Source organism: Carex rostrata, chromosome 24 (genome assembly GCF_964058835.1).
Source record: "Carex rostrata chromosome 24, lpCarRost1.2, whole genome shotgun sequence".
NCBI classification, from domain to species: Eukaryota; Viridiplantae; Streptophyta; class Magnoliopsida; order Poales; family Cyperaceae; genus Carex; species Carex rostrata.
Genome location: NC_135941.1, coordinates 8,448,788 through 8,470,545, shown reverse-complemented (window position 1 = coordinate 8,470,545; position 21,758 = coordinate 8,448,788). Strand labels below are relative to the sequence as shown.

Here is a 21,758-nt window from a genome sequence, read left to right as displayed (position 1 = left end):
AATAGAGAAAATGTATTATGTGTAGTGAGTCGGAAAACAAGTGCAGTGCCAGTGCCAGTGCCAGTGCCAGTGCCAGTGCTGCTTGAAAAAGGAAAAGTAATAAATAACATTGCGGCATAGTAGTAAAGTAATGTACCCGTGGCCTATTGGGCCCTTATGGGCCTAAAGAGTACCCATGAAAATGTTCAGTATCAGCATCAGCATCAGCATCAGCATCAGCATCAGTATCAGCTTCTGAATTTTCATTTCTTGGAGAGCAGGAATAGCAATCCTTTTGACCGTCTGATTCTGGTCAGACGTTGCAGATCAGTCTTCCGTCTGTACATATATACTACATAGTCAAGATCAAAGTCCTTGTGAATAACAATGAGATAGAAACCTATGCTTAAAAAAAAACAATGAGATAGAATCAAATGGCGCTCAAATTCCTGCTTTCTTTAACATTTAGCATATGCATTGTTTAAAATCTGATCAGACTTCAATCAAAAATCAGAATACACATGCATCCATCTGACAATACAATCTTCTTTAAATCTGACCAGACCTTTACAACCTCTCATCCTCATCTGCCTCCAACAAATCGACCAGTTCGGCATCATCAAGCTCTCCCAATTCCCAATTTGCATTCCTCTCCCTCCTTCGCCTTCTCATTTCCTTAAACTCCAAGTACAGAACAACTGAGACACAAATCAATATCCACAGCATTAGGCCCCACGTAAACCTCTCTGCAATTTCACTATCATGCACCTCCCCAAAATGCGTCAGGCCAGTAAATAGACCGACTATCCCCAACAAAAGAGAGACTCTTCCAATCATGGCATGTGCACATTCCCAAATTACTCTTTTCTTACCACCACTTTCTCCACTTTCTGGTTTTTTCGGCCGAAAGTATCCATTTACAGGCTGATAAAGGGACAACAGTATGGCAACAATTCCAAATTTAACATGAGATGAAGAAAAATCAAGCCCGCCTAAACCGGCTCTAGCTACAATTATGGCAAGAAATGCAATCCCCAAACCAGTGTACTGAAGGTACTGATGCAACTTGAACCATAAATGATCATTAGCATGCTTTAAGAAGCGTGCGGATATTATTCCAGTAGGGAATAAGACCCCCCAGGAAACAAACATAAATAATCCATGAACAGCTAGAGTGATTGCCAGATTTCTCTCCTCTTTTGCCAAGCCGGTCAGAAGGAACACCGGCTCGGGCTGATCGCTCATGTCAAAATGCATGTTCTTCTCTGTTAAATGGGTATTGGACCACTCTTTCCCCATCGACCAAATCACACTCAGAGGCTTGGTCGGATCAATAATGTTATCACACTCAATTCTACCGGTACAGGCGGGGATCAAAGGCCGGGTTAGCTCAAAGGAAATAATGCCATTGTCGGATCGGCACCGCACATGTGAGATATTTTCTGAAGTAGGATGCACACTGGATGCATCACGACTGGAAATCCAGTAGGACCTGACGTGGCATTTGCCGTGCTTTTCGGTCCAGCCGACATATGCATAGCTATTCTTCATTGTTTCCCCAAATCCAATTGCGAGGTAGTTTGATTTTGTGGAGCTTTGTGCTGCCAGAGAGATGGAGGAGTTGGAGAGGGTCCAGTAGAAGGTGACACGGCGGTCGTCAAGGAAGACGCTGTTGTTGTAGTTGTAGAGGTTTTGATGAGTTGAGTGTGATTTTGCTGATATGATTTGGAAGAAGGGAAATAGAAGGGAGAAGAGGAGAAGAGGCGACATTGACATTGTTTTCAAAATTCAGAGCTAAGCTTTCATTTGATTTGATTTGATTTGGGGGAGAAGACCAGTAAAGTAAACCAAGTCACCCTTTGAAAATCGAATTCGCTTCCTCTGAGATATCTCATATTTTGCGTGACTTTTTGGAAAATCTCAACCGTTTCAATACGTTCTGCGCGAATCTAAAAGGTCAAGTAATACTGGCCCCTACGTCACCTCCGAATAGGCACCGGACACGTCGGTCACGCAAAATAAGAGATATCTCAGAGGATACGCACTCTTGAAAATCAGCTTAGACTGTCGGAGGCTCCAGTGAGAATACATATCAGCTAAAGGTATTCCCCCTTTGAGTTTGAATCCGGTCCGTTCATCAAATGTAAAGAGATCCAGATTCTAATCAGACGGTTGGAATCTAAAATACTAACGATAAGGTAACACAGAGGATTCGGACTCCTGGAGCGTTCTTGTGAGTTGTGAGCATCTCTGACTCTGAATACAATATTGCAATGCTTCCACAAATTGCACCAGAGGTGTTTGATATGTGAAAATCCCCGTCCTCGAAGAGCATAATTAGACCTGTAAAAGACATGAGATAGCAAATTTCTTTCAATATTAAATCAACAACAGATATAAAAAAAAAATAGGTTAAACATGAGATGAAAGGCCTTCCCTTTTCAATATACCTTTCGCCTTAATTTAATTAATTGTGCCGAACAGTCTATAAATTAAAATCAATCAAACTATGGATGGTTATATCTTGAGCGGGTTGTTACTAGGTAGGCAACTATGGTCGTCGCCATTAGTATCAATTCATTATTTTTCAACTATTTTTTTTTTTTTTTAAAAGAGGCACAAGCCCATTTCATATTACTGAAATTGAATAATTACAAAAAAACTAGTCTCAGTGTATCAACAACACCTTGACTAGGAGTCATAAAATCTCAAACTACAAAAATAGCAATAAGTTCATACATCAGCCATAATAAAGCTAGAGCTAAGTTCCAAAAGTAATCCATATTAGCTAGAACTAAGTCACTCATAATGGGGCTAGGGTATATTAGATAATTAGAGCAAAATGGTGAGGCTTTCTTCATCATTCATCAAAGGTCCACAGAGTCCTCATCTCCGTCAGTACGCTGGTGTATCACCATAGGTAGAGGCATGAACTGGCTAATAGGAATCGCATCCCCCACTACTGGCATCCACTCTCCAACAGAGTCCTTGGTCTTCTTTTTCAACTGTTTTTGACCATATACAAATCATTTTACGTCTCTCCTCGTTGAACTCCTCGTCGTGAATTCGTATCCTCTGCATTAACTCAAAAGGAATATTTTGAGTTAATAAATATTGACCATCCGATCACCTTTAACATTCGTGCAGACTAAATTCGCACTAATATTAAAGGACCCCCCTATATTATAAGAAGGGCCTCCGGATTGACTCCGATTAAAATCAAACGGTTGAGATTCGTATTCCTTTTTGAGTTAATGCAGAGGATATGCATTCCGTGGTTGTGGGGATAATATTAATTTGCATCGTGTCATTCGTGCATGGAGATCATAACCAAATTGATTTCTTGTTCTAATCAACTAGTCGTCTGTTTTGAACAAGAAAAATGGCACGGCAAAGCCGATTCGTCACAGAACGGTACGGACTCTGTACATATCTGCTTTGGCATAAATATTAAAATTAAGGACAGTGATAACAATCCCCGCAGGTTTATCCCCGCATTTATCCTCGCAGATACTGCCAAAAAAAACATGGAGGGACCGCTCAATCATTAATGAGCGTTTAAAAAACTGCGGGTATTTAACTTGAAGCATTAAAGTATTTACCTTGAATTTGTCAGGTATTAAACCCTATGCAATGATCTCTATTTATGAAAGAATAAATCAATCCATTAATTGTCCTCGCACAAAATTTCCTTTTTTTTTGAATCGTCCCCGCATAACTGGGGACCATTAAACATGGGGGGACCGCTCAATCATTAATGAGCATTTAAAAAACTGTTAGTATTTAACTTGAAGCATCAAAGTATTTAACTTGAATTTATCAGGTATTAAACCCTATGCAATGATCTCTATTTATGAAAGAATAAATCAATCCATTAATTGTTCCCGCACAAAATTTCTTTTTTTTTTTGAATCGTCCCCGCACAACTGAAGACCATTAAATAAACAATCCTCTCACCCAATGATAAATACTCTGAGATATAATGATAAATACTTTATGTTACATGGGTAAATACTTGACATTATATGGATAAATACTTTATGTTACATGGGTAAATATTTCTCAGGCATACTTGCAACTTTCAGTAAAACATCAATGATAAATACTCTCATGCATAATGATAAATACTTTATGTTACATGGATAAATACTTTGTATTGCATAGATAAATATTTCTTAGACATAATTGCAACTTACAGTAAAACATCAATGATAAATATTTTCAGACATAATGATAAATACTCTATGTTACATGGATAAATACTCTATGTTACAAGGGTAAATACTTCTCAGAAATAATGATAAATACTTTTTTGAACATCAATTAACAGATAAGCATTTATTAACAGTGATTGTTATTAGATAACAATATAATTAATGCGCAGATTGTTTTTAAAGCAATAATTAACGCGGGAATTGTTATTAGAGGAATGCATAATTAATGCGGGGATGGGATGAGGGGGTTCTTATAATTAGTGGGGGGATAAAAGGAAACTTTTAGGAAAATTAGTGGGGGATATATGGCAGTTAAGGAAGAGAGAGAGTGCGGGGAAAATGGGGGGATGAGAGTGGGGGGTTTGTTATAATTATTCTAAAATTAAAAGGACTCGGTGCATTTTATTTAAAATTGGATTTACCTGAATTCTAAATCTTGATCGGATCTAAACTCCAAATTTGAGTTGCTTCGGATGAGCTGGACTGGACTTCCTCAGATAATACTAACGTATATTTTAAGGGAAAATTTCCTGTATGCCCATCTAAACTTTTAAAATAGCCAATATTCCTATCAAATCACCATAATATTCAATATCCCCATGAATTTTTTTTTTATATGCCCTTTTTTTTAGTTTAGTATTTATTTAATTATAATTGACCATTATACCCTTATTCTGTAAAAAGAGGTGTCCAGTTATTTTCTTTTCTTTCGCCTTCTTCTTCATCCACCAGCGACTCTCCCAAATCCGAAATCACCTGCAACTATTCTCACCTTGCGCACCGAAGTAATTTCACCCTGACACTCCTCCGCCAGTGCCTAACACTTCTCCGAGGTAACATCATTGCCTCCGTTTGTTACATCTAATTACATCGATCATTGCCTCAGTTTGTATCGTAATCAATCTGTAACTGCTTCCGTTGCTTGTGTGGAGTCCAAACTGGGTGCTTCTATTGTAATCTCATTATTGATGCATCTCTTAGTATGTGTTGACCAAAGACCACTTTGTGTTATAGGGTTTTTAGCCCCACTCTATCTTGTTGCCCACACAGAAGCAATCCTCCGACTCAATGCCTCCTTTTTGTGTTATAGGGTCTTTTGATGTCATCACACATGGATTTTTTTGGATTTGACTTGGAGGGGGTTGATACCTGAGAGGGTTTAAATCGGCACTAGTACAAACATTAGTTTGGCTTGTACCAGTCATCAAGGTGAATTGATATCTGATTATGGTTAAATATAAATTTTAGACCATAAGTGATATGAGGTTTATTCATCTAAAACCGTGCACAGCTTCATGTCCCTTGCAAGCAGAGGCAAAGGCACTCTTGGAGGCCGTCAGATATGCGGTTCAAATGAGCTGCTACCTGTGTGAGTTTAGAACTGATAACTACACTCTGGCAGATGCTGTCATGCATATTCACCTCCCTACAAATGTAGATTGGCGTGCAGCAAGTGAAATCTAGGAAATCTGGTTGATTTTCAAGCACAAGCTCCTTGCATGCTCTCATATTAATAGATGGCACAATGAGATGGCAGACTACTTGGCGAATAGCGCATGAAGAGAGAAGATAGATTATACATTATTTACTTTTCCAATGTTCTTGTAATGTTGTTCTTTGATTAAGTGAAATGTCGTTTCTATCTTATCCAATTGTAATCCTTTTGTTATTTTGGATAGAACCCCTTTGTGAATGGAGGCCGTGGACATACGGTACAGACTACAGACACAGTAAAGTGGATTCTAACACCAAACATATGAGGATAGTTCATAGTTGCTGGCTATTTACAATTTGGAAGAGTCGCTTGTACTCCAGAAGAAGGCGAAAGAAAAGAAAATAAAATAACTGGACGCCTCTGTTTACAAAATAAAGGGTATAATGGTCAATTTAATTTTTTAAATAATTAAATACAAAATTAAATAAACAAAAGGGGATATAAGAAAGAAAATTAGTTTTTGATGGGGATATTGGATATTATGGTGATTTGATGGGGGAAATTGGCTATTTCAAAAGTTTAGATGGGCATACTGGAAATTTTCCCATATTTTAATTATATTTTAACATCTAACATAGTTCTTTTTAATAAATATTATTTTAGTGCACACTTAGCTACTTATAATTTCGACATGTATTTAGGGATTATACTTAATTCATACGAGTGACTATCATCGCACTTTAATAAAGAATTATAAATATTAAAAACTACATAAGTGACAAAAATAACAATTAAAATACACGAGGGTGTGTATCCGCTGCTTTTTTAATAAAAAAAGTAGCTCGCTACTTTTCTGTTCTCCCTATCTCTCTTAAAAAAGAGGAGAGAGAAAAAGAGAATCATGTGGGAGAGAGATAGAGAGAATAGCAAGAGAAAAACAATGGATTGAAGAGCATTGGATCTCGTTCCTCAAATGCCTCTATTTATTGTACCTTCATCATATCTTCATTTTTAAGAACTTTAATAACTCAAAATTTAAAAGTCAAAATAAAATCATTAGATATAATCTACATCATTTTATCCATGCACGTGTAAAAAATTGTGACATTTGAATTTTATTTTGGTTGTTATCAAGAGCTTGTAAAAATATACTAATGGAAATAATTTCTATACATTAATTTTTCCAATAATGGATTTGCATAAAATCAAAATCGAAACATAACTTGAAATAATTAGTTTAGTGTTAAAAATATTAAATCACCCGAGCACGTTTTCAAAAAATATATGTTAAAAACAACAAATTTAAATTTTATAGATCTTGCCAGTGTTGTAAAATGTTTAAATCAATTAATTGTCCAATTAGTTGTTAGCGGTGACTAAACCATCATAGATTTTTTTCGACTAATCAGACGATTATTCCTGAATATAATCAATTATTTTCTATTATTCCTGATTGATCGCTTAACGATATCCTATCCGTCCGACGACAAGATACGGTTATTTACAACAGTGGATCTTACTAACACATAACAACTTAATAAGAAAGAGACCTTTTTAACGCTCAGTCTGTACATAGAAGTATAAACATGTCTTCTATAGTTCTATCCAAAAAGAAAAAGAAAAAGAAAAGAAAAAACTATAAACCGACTTATGGGCTTCACAACAATTGACTTGACTTGTCACCGCCCAACGGGTACAGTACGAATCCATAATTCCATATCCTCTGAGAACTGAGATAACATAATATTTCTGTTTGGATGACGGATGTCCGATCGGAATCCGGTCCGATCCGATCCGAGATGGAACGCAGAGATGGGCTTTAATAGCTGTGTGGATTCTGATCGGACGGTGAAGATCCAAACAGAAATATTCTGTTAACTTGAGGTTGAGGGAAACGAATTTGGACAGTCCAGTACAGGATGAGGATGAGGATGAGTATGTATCTCCTGTCGGCTGTTCCATTGCAACCCATTTATTTCCACTGAAATAATATATAAACTAATTTCTATTGTTTATAGTTTATACATTACGGGCACTTTCTAGAAAAGAAAATATTAAAGAGAGAGAAAAAAAAGTATTGTTTATAATTTTCCATCTCATTTCCACCTGCTTTCCTTTCCTTTCCTTTCCTTTCCTTCCCTTTCCTTCCTGTCTCCCTTCTCTCTCTTTCTCGCTGAACCCACAACTCGAAACTTGGTCCTTGTCCTCTTCAAATTCCCCAAATCGGAACCCTAATCGTCAACCTTCCGACCAACGATGCAAGCGGCGACGCATCATGATGCGAGGGATGACGACCGGGCGCCGCGAATCGAAGATAGGGAGGTAGATGATGAGTCGGAAGTGGACGAGGAGGTGGAGGTGGAGGTGGAGGTGGACGAAGAAGAGGACGAAGAAGGTGATGTTTGTCGGATCTGTCGGAATCCAGGAGACGTCGATAACCCGTTAAGGTACCCATGCGCCTGTAGCGGGAGCATAAAGTATGTGCACCAGGAATGCCTCTTGCAGTGGCTCAATCACAGCAACTCTCGCCAGTGCGAGGTATGCTGCTTCTGATTTTTAATTTACTTTATATAATCTCCTTGATCAATTCTACTATTGGATGGGGATTCAAGAAATTTTCAGAAGGGAACATCTTTTCTAGTCCCTTTGTTGTGCAATGGTTAGTTGAATATTATAAAGTTTTATCTTCTGAATGTTTAATGTTTACCTCCATGTAATTGTCGAGTACGCCTTTACCAGTTGATTAACTGCCCTTAAACCCCTCTTTATATAATTACATTTTACCTTTTCAGAGGACTTCCTATTTTCTCTATTACTTGAATTGTTTCTTGTGCACTATCAGGTATGCAAGCATGCATTCTCTTTCTCACCAGTATATGCCGAAAATGCCCCTGCACGTCTACCCTTCCAAGAGTTCATTATTGGGATGGGCATGAAGACTTACCACGTTCTCCAGTTTATCATTCGCCTTGCCTTTGTCCTGTCAGTCTGGCTGCTCATAATCCCCTTCATCACATACTGGATTGGCCGTCTAACATTTGTCAGAAGCCTTGGCGAGGCTCAGCGCATCTTCCTAAGCCACTTCACAATCCACTTAATCTTCACAGATTGCATTCACGGGTTTTTACTATCAGCCTTGATAGTCTTCATTTTTCTTGGGGCGACCTCTTTGAGGGACTACATAAGGCACTTGAGGGAATTAGGAGGTCAGCAAGAGGTTCAAGAGAGAGGAGAGGACAATATGGGGCAGGAGAGAAATGGTGCTAGAGCAGTGAGGAGGCTGGGTGGGAGAGGGAATAATGCAAATGGGAATGGAGAGGAAGGGGAGGGAAGGGAAATGGAGAGGGGACCAGGGATGCTGAGGAGGAATGCAGAGAACGTGGCAGCAAGGTTGGAGAGACTGGAGGCACATGTGGAGCAGATGTTTGATGTATTAGATGATGCTGATGGAGCAGAGGATGTGCCGTTTGATGAGCTGGTCGGGATGCAGGGGCCTGTTTTCCACTTAGTTGAGAATGCCATCACGGTATGTTTTTTTTTTTTTTTTTTTTTTTTATCTTTGGCAAATATTTCTCATCTGTATTTAGCGCATGGTTTTTGAGAGTAATAGCAAGTAAATAGTCTTAGATGCTGAGAGCTGTACCGGTTAAGCTTGTACATTGAACTGTTCTGCATTTGTACATAACACATACGTCTTCTTATACATGTCTCTATTCTCAAATGTGTCGTGTTCCTTCATTTTATTTTATTTTGGTATTTAAAGAAAGATAAAAATATTGTTTGCTAATTTCTACTGTCAGGTACTAGCTAGCAATGCCATATTTCTTGGAGTGGTTATCTTCATCCCATTCTCACTTGGCAGAATAGTCCTTTACTATCTCTCATGGCTCTTTGCCTCGGCCTCAAGTCCCATTTTAGCTAAGTTCATGCCCTTAACTGAATCTGCTTTATCCCTAGCCAACACATCCTTAAAAACTGCTCTGACAGCTGTCAAGAATCTTTCCACTGAGACTGCCACTGAAGGGGTCCTTGGCCATGTGGTAGATGTGGTCACCACAACGCTCAAAATGAATTCGACCAGTACAGTCAAATCTGCAGTTGATGCCTCCACACTCACTGGTTCATCTCGCCTCTCTGATGTGACCACTCTTGCTGCCGGTTATATCTGCCTCTGTCTTGGTGCCTTGTTCTACTTGGTCTCTATTGCTCTTCTTAGGTATGCAAGAGGAGAGAGGCTGACTATTGGGAGATTGTATGGTATTGCTGCAATAGTCGAGGCAGTGCCTTCTCTCTGCCGTCAGTTTGTGGGGGCCATGAGACATGTCATGACTATGGTCAAGGTCGCATTTTTACTTGTTATTGAACTTGGTGTGTTTCCTTTGATGTGCGGTTGGTGGCTTGATATATGTACTTTGAAGATGTTGGGTGCAACTGTTGCGCAAAGAGTCGAGTTTTTTTCTGCTTCACCCCTAGCCAGCTCTGCCATCCATTGGTTTGTTGGGATTCTCTACATGCTTCAGATCAGTATCTTTGTTACTCTTCTTCGAGGGGTATGTCTATGATTTATTATACTACTATTTTTAACTACAAGTGGATACACTGTTGGTAAGCTCTGATACTTGAGACCAAGCCCTTTCAAAATAACTCCAAGTTAATTATAGTACAAAATGAGCTGTTGAAATTCACAACTCGTAATGTGGATTGAACCTTCTAATTGTTTAGGAGATATTTGATTTGTTTCGGGCCTTTGCACAGTTTTGCTGAACTTGTGATATTTTAAGATAGAAGGGTTAATATATATCATAAATGAATGGCTATGTTCATTATTTCAAATCCTTTATATAATGCTCTGATAAGAAATTAATAATAGATAGTATTGGGGAACAATTTGCAGAGAGGATAATAGTACATACATAGATTCTTGTTATGCTCGAATAATATCATGCTCTTATTTGTAATGCATTTCAATTTTAAATGAAACACATAAAAGTGCAGTATTATTATTTCAAGTACCATTACATGCTGAAATGTTCTAATAATACAAATTATATGCTAATATTATCAATTGATTGCCAAAGAAATGAGATTGAAGAACAATAATGACTGAATTGAAAAATTCAAAATTCAAATAAAAGGATTCAAAGTTACCATAGTGACCGCAAGTCTTGGTAGCAAAAATGGGATCTCTTAGTGGTGGATAAAATTTCTTTCAAAAATAGTAATAACAAAAATCTTTTTATTTGTATTTTTGAAAGAAATATGCTATGTTTTATGGAACCTTAGTTATGCATTATGATTGACATTTTTTATATGTCTGTATTCATTACAGGTGCTTCGCAACGGAGTTCTTTATTTCCTGCGAGACCCAGCTGATCCAAACTATAACCCTTTCCGTGACCTAATCGACGATCCAGTACACAAGCATGCGCGAAGAGTTTTGCTTTCTGTGGCTGTTTACGGGAGCTTAATTGTGATGCTTGTGTACTTGCCTGTCAAACTCGCAATGCGACTGGCCCCCTTCATTTTCCCTCTTGACATTACGTACGTTACTTTTGTGTATTAATTGTTTTATGAAGTGCATTTTTGTTTTAGGCATTTTTATAAATTTCTATCACTAGCTTGTCTGCTTGTGGTAAAGAAGAAGCGTACTTCAGTGGAATATTGAAATTGTTTTGTGTACCCCAAAAAAATGTTACTTGCAAAACTTGAAAGTATCCCTAGCTGTGAAAAGAACAAATGTAATTTGTGCTGCTGTGCATTGAAAATATGCTGGGAAAAAAACAAGTGTAATTCCTTTGCTGTTGAAGAGAAATATAACTGGAAATATTTTGTTTCTTTTAGGATTTCAGACCCATTGATTGAACTCTCAGTAAATGTGCTTCTGGTGCAAATATGCATACCATATGCAATGGAGCACTTTCAGCCACGTGCCACCATAAAATCTATGCTCCGCCATTGGTTCACTGCTGTTGGGTGGGCCCTAGGGTTGACCGATTTTCTCCTTCCGAGGCCAGATGAGAACAACAACAACAACAATAACAACAATGGTGTACAAGATAACTGGAACAATAATAATAATAGAGCTGGGAGACGTGATATAGGTGCTATGGTAAATATGGATGCACGTGATCATGATATAGATGATTTGGCATTAAATAATGAGATTGATGAGGAGTCTGATATTGATGAACAAGCAGATAATGAGTATGTATCTTATTTATTATTACTATTATTATTATCATTATCATTATCATTATCATCATTATTAGTATTGTTACTTTTATCATTATTATCATTTACTTTAGGGTCATAAACAACTCTATGCTGCTTGTACTGTCATATGCCAGCCCTGGACCCAATGACACCACACCGGTACTATACGAAGTTAATTATGGTCTTGAGTTGTAGTTCTTTGGTTTATATTTTATCCTTTTTGCCTGAAAGTAAGCAATTGATCTCCATGAATTCTCTTGTTAACAAAAAAGGAAAAGGAAATAATGGAAGGAAACAAATGATTATTAACTAATTTCTTGGCCTTATTTGAAGGTATGGCTTTGTGGTTCGTATTGTGATACTTCTGGTGACGGCATGGATGACTCTCCTCTTATTCAACTCTGCCATGATTGTGGTCCCCATTTCTCTTGGCCGTGCGGTTTTTGAGATTATCCCTCGGCTTCCCATAACTCACGGTACCAAGTGCAATGGTAAGATTCTGTCAGAAGGCACATCCTATTTAACCTTCATCAGTTAATTTCATATCTTAAATATTTTTCTTGGCAGATCTGTTCTCATTCAGAATAGGATGCTTTATAATATGGGGTTTAGTAGCAGCGACCCGGTATTCAATGGATTACATCAAGTCTCGCCGAGTTGGTCTTTTAATATCACAGGTTGTCAGGTGGTGCGCCATTATCGTAAAGAGTGCAGTTCTTCTTTCTATATGGGTTAGTAAACTAAATACCAAAGTAATTCTATCTTAGACCCCATACTAGATCCAGGAAACTTGTCATTTTTTTGCTTCTTTTTTCGTTGTATGCTGGGTGTTTAATTGTTTAGTTTGATGTCTCAGGCCAAATGAACTCAGAGAACACTGGAATAGCTGTGTAATAGTACATAGTGCCATGGCAACCCTTTCTTGTTTTCTTCCTTCCAATGCCAATAATTTTCTCTTTTTTGATGTGCAGTTATTCATCATACCTGTATTGATTGGGCTACTCTTTGAGCTGCTTGTGCTTGTACCAATGAGAGTTCCCATAGATGAGAGTCCTGTATTTCTACTGTACCAGGATTGGGCTATTGGGCTCATTTTCCTCAAGATATGGACCCGACTGGTAAGTTGTCTTCATTCTTACTTCTTAACACTTTTTATCGGGCAATGTATTGGTTGTGACTGGTATCATGACTAACATACAAAGTTGCTATATGAGAAGTATGATACTTTATGAACTGAATACGACAGAAAAGAACCAATTAAATTTGTTGTCACCCTGCTTGCCAGTCTCTTTTGCTTGTTTTGACTTGGTTTTAACATTTTATTTTGTTTTTAGATGTTATTGTTCAGTTCAGTTAAGTAGAAATTTTTATGTGCCAATCCAAAATCAAGCATACATCTGACAATAAAAAATACCTGCACATATAAAACAGCACAGTTAGCAACAGTGCATCATTTGTGTGATCTAACCTTCATTTCTATGCACCAAACTGTTAGACAGTCTAATTCCACAGTTCTGTTGAACTCAAATCTGTGTTAATGTGAAATGTAGCAGATAATTTAATTTATATTAAATCATCTTCAATGCAAAATGACTATAACCAGTTAAACAGTTAATTTAGAGAAGCGAGTTGGGAGCAAAAGCAGCCTTATATCTCTGTAAAGAACCCAGATCTTTTTTAAGTCCCACCATTAGTTGTTAAATTCCTCAAAAAAGCATGAAGGTATCTACAGAATGTGATTTGTTATTGTGGCGCATGTGATTTTTTTTTTCTCAAGGCCGCATATGATCTTTTAATTAACAGCTATATAATTAATTGTTTTATTATTTCAATTTGTAAAGGTAATGGTGGACCAGATGGCACCACTAGTAAATGAGAGGTGGCGCCGAAAATTTGAACAGGTACGGGATGATGGCTTTTCCCGGTTAAGAGGCCTGTGGGTTTTACGGGAGATTGTGGGGCCCATCATCAGCAAGCTCCTTACTGCCTTGTGTATTCCGTATGTTTTTGCAAAAGGCATATTCCCCATATTTGGTTATTCTCTGATAATTAACTCGGCTGTATACCGTTTCGCATGGCTTGGATGCCTTGTATTTACCGTCGTGTGTTTCTGTGCAAAACGGTTCCATGTGTGGTTCACAAATTTGCATAACTCAATTAGAGATGACCGGTACTTGATCGGTAGAAGGTTGCACAACTTTGGTGAGGATGGGGTGCTTTTGAGTGGGGGCGTTTTAAGGCAAGATATGGGGGATAATCTTAGGTTGAGGAGGGGTAATTTAAGACCAAATAACTTGCAACAGAGACAAGTAATGTAGGGTTGTTTGCAGATGTTTCTTTTTCCCTTTCTTTTCTTATTTTAATATTAATATTATGTTTGTAGGGTTTTTGACTTTTCAAGTGTACCCTGTAGTTTGTATTGTAATATATATATATATGTGTGTGTGTGTGTGTGTGTGTAACATGCGTAATGGATTTGAGAAGATCCCTTCACTGTGTTAATTGCAAAGGTGTATGATATATGAGCAGCTTCACTGTCACAATGTAAATTCGTTTTCAAAAGTTGTAGCTTTCAACTTCCTAGTCTCAGCCAAAAGGTCAAAAAGGTGTAGCCCAATTTTCCTTGTCTTTGAAACTATTGAACAGCTATGGTGTCATGCTTCCGCTGTCTCAACTCGCGCGCTCCTTCGATCACTTCTCAGCTCTGCCTCTCACGCATTCATTCACTCATTCATTCATTTATGAAATGAATTGAAGCCATGTCCCCTCTCAACAATCGCATCTTCTCCTCCTCTCTCCACATCATCTCCTGCCTCCTCTCTCTCTACCTCGGCTTCCGTTTCTCTCGCCTTTTTCTTTACCACCTCTCTCCTTCCTCTTCCTCTTCCCCTTTCCCTATTCCTCATCTTCCCAAACCCCCTCCACTGGTCGGTGGCCGCCACGTCATCTTCGTTCGACCCTTCACCCACCCCAACCCCGCTGAGACCCTCCAGGCTCACCGCATCCTCTCCGCCGTCCAATCCCAACAGCGCCGCCTCCATATTTTACCCACTTTACCATCCCAACCTCGTCAATTTCTCATTGTTACACCCACCTATTCTAGAACCTTCCAGGCTCTCCACCTCACCTCACTAGCTCACTCTTTTTTTATTCTCCCTTTCCCCTTCACATGGATTCTAGTCGAGCCGCATACCTCAGTCAATCACACGTCAGCACTTCTTGCTCAGTTTCCCAGGCTGCAACTTCTGCGGCTCACCTATCCTGCTACAATGCCTAACACATGGCCTCAGCGTACCAGGGTCGAAGCTCAGATGAGACTCATGGCTCTAAGGTTTGCTTGTCTGTTCAATACATTTCTAATTTTCTAGAGAAATAACTGTACAAAGAAAGCTCATTAGACCTTGTTGGCATTCTACTATTTCTAATTTAGTTATTGTTATTTCAAACACTACTCCATGTGGATAAAATCACAAATAACTATATAATATAAATAGCTACTTCTAATTAGTTTTATTTTGGACTTACTTACCTTATGAGGTAATTCTCATCACTTACCAAACTTCTACTTACTAAATGGCTTCTAATTGTCTTTCGACTTGCCTGTATTTTGCGTAATGTGTCCTACTGTAGCTCTATTTTATGCTGCCTTGTTAATCAGTAACAAGTAAAATTGTTATTTGATCGTTAGGCATAATACAACGCGTTTATATATATTCTGAAAAGAGCTTTGCAGTTGGCATGGTAAATTATTAGCTCATAGAACATCTTACTTTTCACCCATCTGGTGATCATTATTAACGGAAAAGAACATAACACAAATGCAAAGTTCTAATATTGTCCTTTTTTTTTAATTTTGTTTTGTAAAGAGAAATCAGGCATCGTCGGCTTGATGGAATTATAGTGTTTGCTGATGAGAGTAATGTCCACACCATGGAGTTTTTTGATGAGGCGCAAATGGTGAAGCATATCGCATCTGTGTCTGTCGGGATTCTTGTGCACACAGGAGGTTTAGAAAAGGAGATTCAAGAAACAGAGAGGGGAAAGAAGGGGACCTCTGGCCTTGGATTCCCTGTCATTGGTCCCGCTTGTAATTCATCTGGTCATATTGTTGGTTGGCATTCTTTTGACACATTGAATTATACTGGTATGTCCTAACTACTAAAAGCGTTACCAGGTCTTGATCAATCGCAATCTGGACAAAAAAAATATAAATCATAAATCTGACACATAATTATAGAACAAAGATTCTATTAACAAATCCAAAAATTTGGTATTTTCACTATTGGCTAAAGGAAAATAAAATTGTTCCATACTGGTACTGGAGCAGGTGCTGTTCAGGTAGTTCCAAACCAAGTACTGTACATAACAGCACTTACCTGTAAAATGCTTAATTTGATTTTCTTTTCTCCAAAGTCGGTTGCGGCCAGTATGTTATTCATTATTGATCTTTTCTAAAATAATGGGAAAGGCTTACAAGTCCCATATCCATAATTTATGCACGTGAATAACCATTTGCTGGCTGGTTTTTTATTGAATTTTGGTGCTGAAATTATTAGTTATAAGACGTCACCCCTAATTAACTTATCTGTATAAATCATGCGACAGGTAAAATTGCTAATTTTGTGGGAGAGGAGGGGTTGGTGGTACCTGGTCGGTTTGAGTGGGCTGGATTTGTGATGAACTCAAGGCTGGTATGGGAGGAATCAGAGAGGCCAGACTGGGTGCATGCATTTAATGCGGTGGTACCCGATGGAGATGAGAGAGGGATAGAGAGCCCGATGAATTTAGTTAAGGATGTGAGCTTTGTGGAGCCTCTTGGGAGGTGTGGTAAGAAGGTTCTTCTTTGGTGGGCTCGGGCTGAGGCCCGGTTCGATAGCAAGTTCCCAACTCGGTTAGTTTTGGAAGCCTCTTCATTTTTGTTTAATTAAAAGTTAGGAGCATAGTAATATGTCAAGGCCATTTTGTTACGAGTCAGGTTCAAATGCCTCACGTCTTTCATGTCTCAATCGTGCCTGACATCCTATCTCTATTTTCAAAGTCCAAACAGTCGATCTGAATGGTCAAACATGATCTTTATTAAAATGTGCTTGGAGACTAAATTTTATAATTTTTGGAATTTTTTTACTATTTGTTTATAAAGGCACAAAATTATGTTTTTTCAGGAGATTCTGGACCATCCAAAGATAGTGATTTTGTACCTATCTAAAAAAAAATAGTAAAAATTTCTATAAAATATAAAATTTGGTATAAAAGCACATTTTAATACGAAGATCATGATGAGTGGTTCATATCGACTGATTGGATTTTGAAAACAGAGATAAGAATGTGAGGCATGATTGATGCATGAAAGACATGAAGCATTCAAACATGGCTCTTTAGCATTCAAACCTTGCTTTGATCATTTGTACAAGTTTGACGAAACAATGTTCTTCTGTGATTGGACGACACCTTTACTCTTTTGTTTTGTTTTTGCATGCAGATGGATTATAGATAAACCTCTTCACATAACCCTTCCATCGAAACAAGATCCCTGGCCAGATGCACCTCCTGAAATTGTTATTCCTGCAACTCCAACTCCAACTCTAGCACATCAAAATTTGACAGGGAAGCAGCATTCTAAGACTGCCAAATCCTCTAGGCCTAAGCACAGATCTCGAGGCAAAAGAAATCGCCAATCACGTGTAAATAATTTATAGATATGAAGTTATTAGGGGGGGAGTGGAGCTGGGAGAATTCTTTGACTGTGATTGTGTATTTTTCATGAACAATACAGTCAGGGCCGGAAGATATTAGGAAAGGTAATAAATTATATAATATATTGTAGTAGTGTAATTTTAATTTTATTTCAAGAGGGAGGTTAAAAAAATATAAATATAAAGAATAAAATTGTTAATTTTTATTTATATATAGGATGGTTTAGAGCTTGAATATAGTCACTGTCACTGCAACTTTGGACCCATGTGGTGTGGTGTGGAGATAAAATTTGAATGATCAATTCATTCATGGGCGGATGACAATATTATATTGTATTATATTTACATTAGGAATATTATAAAACTTGATGTATTGTCATGATTAAAATTGTAGGAAATGATCATCTCGACAATATCGATTCACAAACCCACCCTTTCTCATGCTCTAAGAATTAATACATATTGAACCGCCAGCTTTGCAAGGAGAGCAGAGCATATCTCTCTCTCTCTCTCTCTGCCTCTGGAGATCAACACGGAATGTAATACCCAAAATGGGCCGGATAGAAATTAGCTTTATTTTGTGGTTGCTTCATCTCCAACTGAACCTTTTAGTCATCAAACCTTGACCCATCACAGATAAATAAATAAATAAATATATTACGAGGCATATCATATGAAAAAAGGACACTTTGTTTCAAGTGCTTTAGCCTGTTGGACGTACTATGGCCTATGGGGCTATGGGGCATGGCCAGTTTAAAGAACACTAATTAATTTGAGATCTGAATTTAAAAGAGAGAGAAAATAAAATAAAAAAAAAGGACATTAAAGGTATTGGAATCCTTTAATTGTCTGATTGTTTCCCATTCTAGTCTTCCAGGCAAAGCAAAATTAAGAACCGACACAATCGATACTTCATCTCCCATGTTAATTTCAGTTTTGATTGTGAGACAAATGATAATATGATCTGATTTTCAATTTAATTTTTTTCTCGCTGGTGCTACAATAGCGTTATTTTATTTCTTTTTTAACTTCATTTCTTCACTATTCATTCTTTTTTCATTCAAAACTTTAGCTCGTAAATGTAGTATGTTTTTAGTCTCAGTTAAATTGATTTTAGTCATTGTTTATAGACATCAATAAGACACTCTTTTGTATCTTACAGTGTATAACTCAATTATCCGACAATTATTCGTTTTGTATCCGTATTCGTAAATTATTTGCTCCATATCAGTATCTGTTTAAGGCGTATTTAGTTTTAAATTTTGATATTTGTTTATTATCCGTATCTGCTCATTGAAAAGCGGATACAGATATAATATTAGCATTATCCACTCTGAATCCGCTCCGTATACCCCTACTACGTAGAATCTGACAATTAATTATTGGTTCAACTTTGCAATATCTACTATGAAAACTATTAACTTTAGTGTTTTAAATTAACGTCTTTTTATTTTATTTTTTTGTCTGTTTTATTCAAAAAGATTATTATGTTCACAGTGTTTCCTCATTCTTCAGGAAATTAAAAATATATGACATGTCTAATGAACAATAAATTTAAAACAATGCAACTCTTCTATATTTATTGCCATGAATTTTTATATTAACTTTGCAACTTTTAAATCCCTGTCGTATTTTGTTTTTAATAAAGTTGGAGAAGTTATTTTAATCTTTTCGTAAAAGATAAAATAAAAAGGGAACTTTGATTAAACATTATCGTGGTAGTAACCATGATATGACGTGACAGGAATCTGAAGCAGAAGCAGCGTTGGTCGAAATTTTCACCCAATAGCTAAGCTAAGTAGCTAACCGGTTACTTTCAAGTTTCAATTATAAAAAGGAATAAAATTAAAAACAAACGATCGACTACTTGGAAATTTTTTTATAAACCATAATGAATGAATAAATTCTTCCGGAACCAGCATGATTACTTTGTTTTTTTGAAAAACCAGAAGGACCGAGTGCTCTATTCGGTCTCCAGTTTTCCCTTTTCTCCAGACCGAATCGAGCACTCGGTCTCAACCTTTTTTTCACGTTTTCCCTGCAGGCGCCACAGAAGATCCTGAAAAAGCCAGACCGAGTAGACCATTCGGTCTTGAGATTTATTAAACTGACCCCCTCTCTGTGTTGCGTTCCCCATTCCCCCCTTCACCATTTTTCCTCCCCCCCTGTCTCTCTTCTCTCTCCGTGGCTGCCTCAAAAAAAAAAATTTACTCTCTAATTATTAGTTTAATTTTAATTGTAATTATATAGGTTTGTGTATTTTTGAAAGGAGAACAAGAAGAGCTTCAGATCTACAAGTTTCGTTAGGTATGTAGTTTAATTCTATTATTTTTGATTAATAATCCGAAATTATAAATAAATAGTTAGAATAAATGGTTTAGTAGCATAAATGATATATGTAATAATGGTAGTATAAATAAATAGTTTTTGTGTAATTTTTTCTTTTTGTAGTATAAATGATTTATGTGTATTTTTTTAGTAGTATAAATGGCTTATGGACTAATTGTAGTATAAATAAATGTTTATGTAGGAATTGTAGTATAAAAAATGATTTATATAGTAATTTATTTGCATGTAGTTTATGTAATAATTGTAGTTTAACTAAATAGTTTATGTTGTAATTTATTTGTATGTAGTTTGCATGTAGTATAAATAATTGTATTAATTTATATTTATTTGCATGTAGTATAAATAATTGTATTAAATAGTTTATGTTGTAATTTATTTGTATATAGTAATTTATTTGCATGTAGTTTATGTAATAATTGTAGTTTAACTAAATAGTTTATGTTGTAATTTATTTGTATGTAGTTTGCATGTAGTTTATGTTGTAATTTAATTGTAGTATAAATTATTTTTGTAGTAATTGTATTAATTTATATTTATTTTTCTAGCGTAATTTAAGTTTATATATTGTAACTATTAATTGTAGAATTATTTAGTGTACAAGCATTTAGTAATTGTTGCAATCATTTATTTTTTTAGTGTAATTTAGATTTTTCCAATGTAATTGTAGAATAATGAAAAATAATAGAATGAATGTTAATATTTAATTCAATATTTGCATGTCAATATTGAATTGGAATTGCATGTTAATATTTTTTTTGTATGAATTTATTTATATTGTAGTGGAAAATGGAAGGTGAACAATCTTTATTGCAGTTGCCCCAAAAGCAACATAAATTATATGCGGCGACTACGAAGGTATTTATTTAATATCGGTTTGAATTTAAATTTACTTATTAAATTTTTGAATTCTAAATCTAATTTTTGTAAAAAAAATTTTGCATGTCAATTATCGTTCCAGCCTGATTTTGAACTGCGTACTGGTAGTTGCAAAATGGCAGTTAGGTACCAGCCTAAGATGAAAGAAGGTTTAAAAAATTTAGGCTTGTATCAGATGGTTCATGTCCATCACTGTCTGATAGATAAAGGGTTGATCACTGCTCTCGTTGAGAGGTGGAGGCCCGAGACAAATACTTTTCATCTTCCGGTGGGGGAGTGCACAGTGACATTGGAAGATGTTAGCTGTTTGTGGGGCTTATCTGTTACTGGTAAAATATTTTTTGTTGCTAATTTATACTTTTGTTATTAATTGAAATTTTGTACTAGTATAATTTTGTTTAACATCTATGTTTACAGGGAAGGCTATCTGTGGATGTACCGATGATGAATATTCACAATTGATCTTAGATTGTCTAGGACACGAAGTGTATGATGGTTATGAATGGGATGATGATGAATTTTATCATAAAAAGGTGGAGAATAAGGGTGAACCCAATGAAAAGGTATCAATCTCAAAAAACTATATGCGTCTGATATGGTTGAAAAAAAAATTTAATGATACGAATTTGGCACTAGTGGATAACCGGGATATAATAGATCGGCACACACGAGCATATGCAATGTACTTGTTCGGGTCTATAATGTTTCCGGATTCGAATTCAAGTTCCGTCTCGTTAATGTACTTACCATTCTTGGAATATTTGGGACCTCGAGGTGAGAACCACTACAACTGGGGAGGCGCTGTGCTCGCTTGCCTGTATCGCCAGTTGTCACGGGCATGCAGGTATAAAGTGGGATCAATTAATGGTCCATTACTGCTGCTTCAGATGTGGTCTTGGACCCGGTTTGCTATAGCCCGGCCCGTACCACACGATGTACACTTTGGCAACAATATCATAGATGAGAGACTGGCTTATGGAGCAACGTGGACTATTCCGC

General features: G+C 36.8%; 2 protein-coding genes and 1 pseudogene across 2 annotated transcripts; 2 read left to right on the top strand and 1 right to left on the bottom strand.

Moving 5' to 3' along the window:
* Positions 1–546: 546 nt before the first annotated feature.
* On the bottom strand, positions 547–1,749 carry LOC144575466 (cytochrome b561, DM13 and DOMON domain-containing protein At5g54830 pseudogene; annotated as a pseudogene).
* A 5,905-nt stretch (positions 1,750–7,654) lies between these two features.
* On the top strand, positions 7,655–14,403 carry CER9 (RING/U-box superfamily protein). Its single transcript, XM_078325544.1, has 9 exons — positions 7,655–8,166; positions 8,471–9,154; positions 9,429–10,178; positions 10,958–11,169; positions 11,470–11,832; positions 12,175–12,332; positions 12,409–12,572; positions 12,813–12,959; positions 13,683–14,403. The coding sequence occupies exons 1-9, from the start codon at positions 7,885–7,887 to the stop codon at positions 14,157–14,159; spliced, it is 3,237 nt and encodes a 1,078-aa protein (XP_078181670.1). The 5' UTR covers positions 7,655–7,884; the 3' UTR covers positions 14,160–14,403.
* A 182-nt stretch (positions 14,404–14,585) lies between these two features.
* Positions 14,586–17,684, top strand: LOC144575407 (putative beta-1,4-xylosyltransferase IRX14). The gene is made up of 4 exons (XM_078325545.1): positions 14,586–15,172; positions 15,708–15,985; positions 16,447–16,732; positions 17,321–17,684. The coding sequence occupies exons 1-4, from the start codon at positions 14,601–14,603 to the stop codon at positions 17,535–17,537; spliced, it is 1,353 nt and encodes a 450-aa protein (XP_078181671.1). The 5' UTR covers positions 14,586–14,600; the 3' UTR covers positions 17,538–17,684.
* Positions 17,685–21,758: the final 4,074 nt, after the last annotated feature.